Below are 3365 nucleotides of genomic sequence, written 5' to 3'. Positions count from 1 at the left end.
GCACAACGGCCAACACACACATCACACGGCCCATCATCATCATCATGAGAGAGACAAGGGTTTGTTTCACGTAAAAACACTGATCTAGAAAGAAAGACAATCAAAAAACAATAAAAAGAAAATAAATGAAGTATCAAACATGTTAGGACACACAAATCGATTACCACTATAGAAACTCACATCGTGACAGTAACACCTACCAGTTAAGTTATTCAATACAGCACAATAACCTCAGTAAGAGTAAAAACAAAAATAAAGCCCACACTCACAAATACCTTTTAAAAAAGGCTGAACCACCCAGCAAAATCATCAAGCAAAGAAAAAGAATTAAATATTTGAGCCCAATTTAACCAGTAAACATAGAAATATACACCAACTATGGGTATAAGTCTATATATATGTGTATATATGCAATTATAAATATAAATTCATCTGTTAACATTATTTTATCTTTTTCTCACTGCAAAAAAAAACAGTTCATCATTATTATCACAGTGCAAGCCCAGATGCACACACAGAGTGAGAGTCTCCAAGAACACACACACAATGGAGTAGTAGCAATAATTATTATTATAGGATAAACACAGAAAGCAAAAACACACACAAAACACATTAACATTAAGAAACAAAAAAGAAGAGATACTTTCAACAGATGAAAGATTAGTTAGACTGTAGGGTTATATGCAAAAAAAAAAACAAAGGATGACCTGAGTCACACCACCACAATCAGCACACAAGAATACAGGCCAGTGTAACCACAATCAGTAGTGGTACACGCACCCACACAGAACTGCTGATACTGCTGCTACTGTCTGCATCACCCTTCTTGTTGTTTGTGAGTTCAGGAGGAAGTGTTGTTGTTGTTGTCGTGGTGGTGGTTGAGGTTGATTCCTCATTATTACTGGGTGTATTGTCAGTATCCCTCATTGCATCACCTTCTGTTGGTGCAGGTGAAGTTGGTGAAGTAGACTGAATACCATTTCCTTCTGCTTGTTGATTCTCGTTATTTTCTTCAGTTCCTGTACTGCTCACTTCATTAGTTGAAGATGTTGTAGTTCTCCCTGTACTTGCACCATCCCTTTCTTGTGGTGGGGTTTCCAATTTCTCAGCTTGTCCCTCTGCAGTTATTTGTCTCTCATTCCCGTGACCAGCAGCTAGAGAGTCATCCCCTTCGGTTACCGCTGGAGCTAATGCTTCTCCTTTATCCTGGAGTTTAACAGTTCCACCTGATTCAGTCTCACGTGTTGGAGAAGGAGGTGCAACACCAGCAGCTCCACTCACTCCAGCACCATCAGAAGAATCAGGTCTTGCAGCACCACCCGCTCTTTTGAGATTCTCCTCACTTTCTCCACCTACTTCTTTCCGTTCCAGAACTTGTTCGGAAAGTTCCCTTTCCGCAACGGTAAGACCACTTCCCCCAGGTGGTTGATCAGTTATTTCGGTTTTGGGTATTTGGTCAGAATGCGTTAACGGATCCTGAAGAGCTCCACCAACCACACGATCATCATTACGTACCCCACCACCACTTTCTAAACACGGAGAAGTACCATCTTTCCCAACAGTTGAACCAGGTTGACAAGGAGAAGCGCCAGAATGTTCATTAACATGAGCAGGTAAACCCTCAGAGCCAGGTTGCTTAGGATTAGCCTCAAGAGCTTGAGCTCCATCATCAGCTACCACACAACTGCAGACACAACACAGTGCAATAGTGAGAACACAAGGGACGTGACGTACTGACATCAGTACGTTTCCCCGTTGCTGTTACTATCACAATTTGGTGATCTGAACAACAAAAACAAAACAGAGAGAGGCAACAAAAACATAAATAAGGAAAAGAAAAAGAAGCAGAGAAAGAGATCGAAACAAAAAGGGTAAAAGCAAACCAAGTATAACAGAAAGCTGCAACCACCACTCAAATAGTATCCAAATGAAAGAAACAAGCATACAATACCCATTAACAAAGAGATAAGCACAATTAACCCCTCATAAAATGAAAAAAAAGAAATTAAGAGAACAAGCATCACAAGCGGAAAGCACAGAAATAAATAACCCTTTCACTTTCAGTAGAACCATGTGCAAAAACATAAAAATATATATGAATTCCTTTTTATTTACTCTCTGCACAAAACAATTCAACACATCACTGAAACCGAGAGCACAATGCGCACAAGCAAAGAAAACAGTTTGAAAAAACAAAAAAAAACACAAACCGCACAAAAAATAGCACAACTCTCTATGTACACTGGTCTGTTCAAGCAATTAAGAATACAAATTGTATAAATCACTATTATTTTTTTCTTTTCTCTGCAGAAAACAAAACATCAACACAACGGTGCAGGGCAAACCACACACAACGATCCAGCAAACCATAAGCAAACAAACATAGAGATACTAACTACTGATACCAACTTACCAAGTAAACACAGAAATATACAACAACTATGGGTGTACGTCTATATGTGTACGTATATACGCAATTATAAATATAAATTCATCTGTTAACATTATTTTATCTTTTTCTCACTGCAAAAAAAAACAGTTCATCATTATTATCACAGTACAAGCCCAGGTGCACACAGAGAGAGTCTCCAAGAACACACACACACACACAATGGAGTAGCAATAATAATTATAGGAATAAACACAGAGAGAGTGAAAACACACAAAACACATTAACATTAAGAAACATAAAAACAGAAGAAAGAATCCCAACAAGTGGAAGATTAGTTAGACTGTAGGGATGTATGCAAAAAAGAAAAAGAGAAAACAAAGGATGACCTGAGTCACACCATCACCACCACCACCATTACACAATCAGCCCACAAGAATACAGGCCAGTGTAACCACAATCAGTAGTGGTACACGCACCCACACAGAACTATTGATAATGCTGCTGCTGTCTGCATCACCCTTCTTGTTGTTTGTTGGTTCAGGAGGAAGTGTTGTTGTTGTGGTAGTAGTAGTGGTGGTTGAAGTTGATTCCTCATTATTGGGTGTACTGGGATTGTCAGAGTTCGTGGGGTCCGCGTTATTAGACTCACGTGTGTTGGTGTCTGGTTGAGATTCTCGTGAAACGGGTGTCTGTTCCTGCGGAGTTTCCTTCTCTTTGGCATCCGCATCACTTTTACTGGTCTCAGCAGAAGAACTGATATGTGATTCATTTGTAGTTCCGTGCCTCTTTCCTTCTTCTTGCTCACTGTCAGGAGTATGCGTTTGCTCTCGATCTGCACGGTTGTTATTTTCCTGTTCCCGTGGAACATGAGCACCGTCACTTCCACGCGAGCCATGAAGTGATGCAGCATCACCGTCACCACTCGATCCTGGTTGGGTGCCGGGAGTGGGAGTTGGCAGCGAAGGAGAAGCAG

The 3365-nt window shown here is 40.3% G+C and overlaps 2 protein-coding genes across 2 annotated transcripts; both read right to left on the bottom strand.

Moving 5' to 3' along the window:
* Positions 1-726: 726 nt before the first annotated feature.
* Positions 727-1740, bottom strand: TM35_001151040 (uncharacterized protein; the record flags this gene model as incomplete). The annotated part of the gene is made up of 1 exon (XM_029031753.1): positions 727-1740. One exon carries the CDS (start codon positions 1738-1740, stop codon positions 727-729), a length of 1014 nt encoding a protein of 337 aa, XP_028876950.1.
* Positions 1741-2814: 1074 nt separating this feature from the next.
* Positions 2815-3363, bottom strand: TM35_001151030 (uncharacterized protein; the record flags this gene model as incomplete). The annotated part of the gene is made up of 1 exon (XM_029031752.1): positions 2815-3363. A coding segment is annotated over one exon (549 nt), but the record flags the coding sequence as incomplete, so codon positions are not given.
* Positions 3364-3365: the final 2 nt, after the last annotated feature.

Source organism: Trypanosoma theileri (assembly GCF_002087225.1).
Source record: "Trypanosoma theileri isolate Edinburgh chromosome Unknown TM35_Tth_115_V1, whole genome shotgun sequence".
In the NCBI taxonomy this organism is placed as follows: Eukaryota; Euglenozoa; class Kinetoplastea; order Trypanosomatida; family Trypanosomatidae; genus Trypanosoma; species Trypanosoma theileri.
Note: the sequence above shows the minus strand (reverse complement) of the source record. Positions and strands in the feature narration are given on the sequence as shown.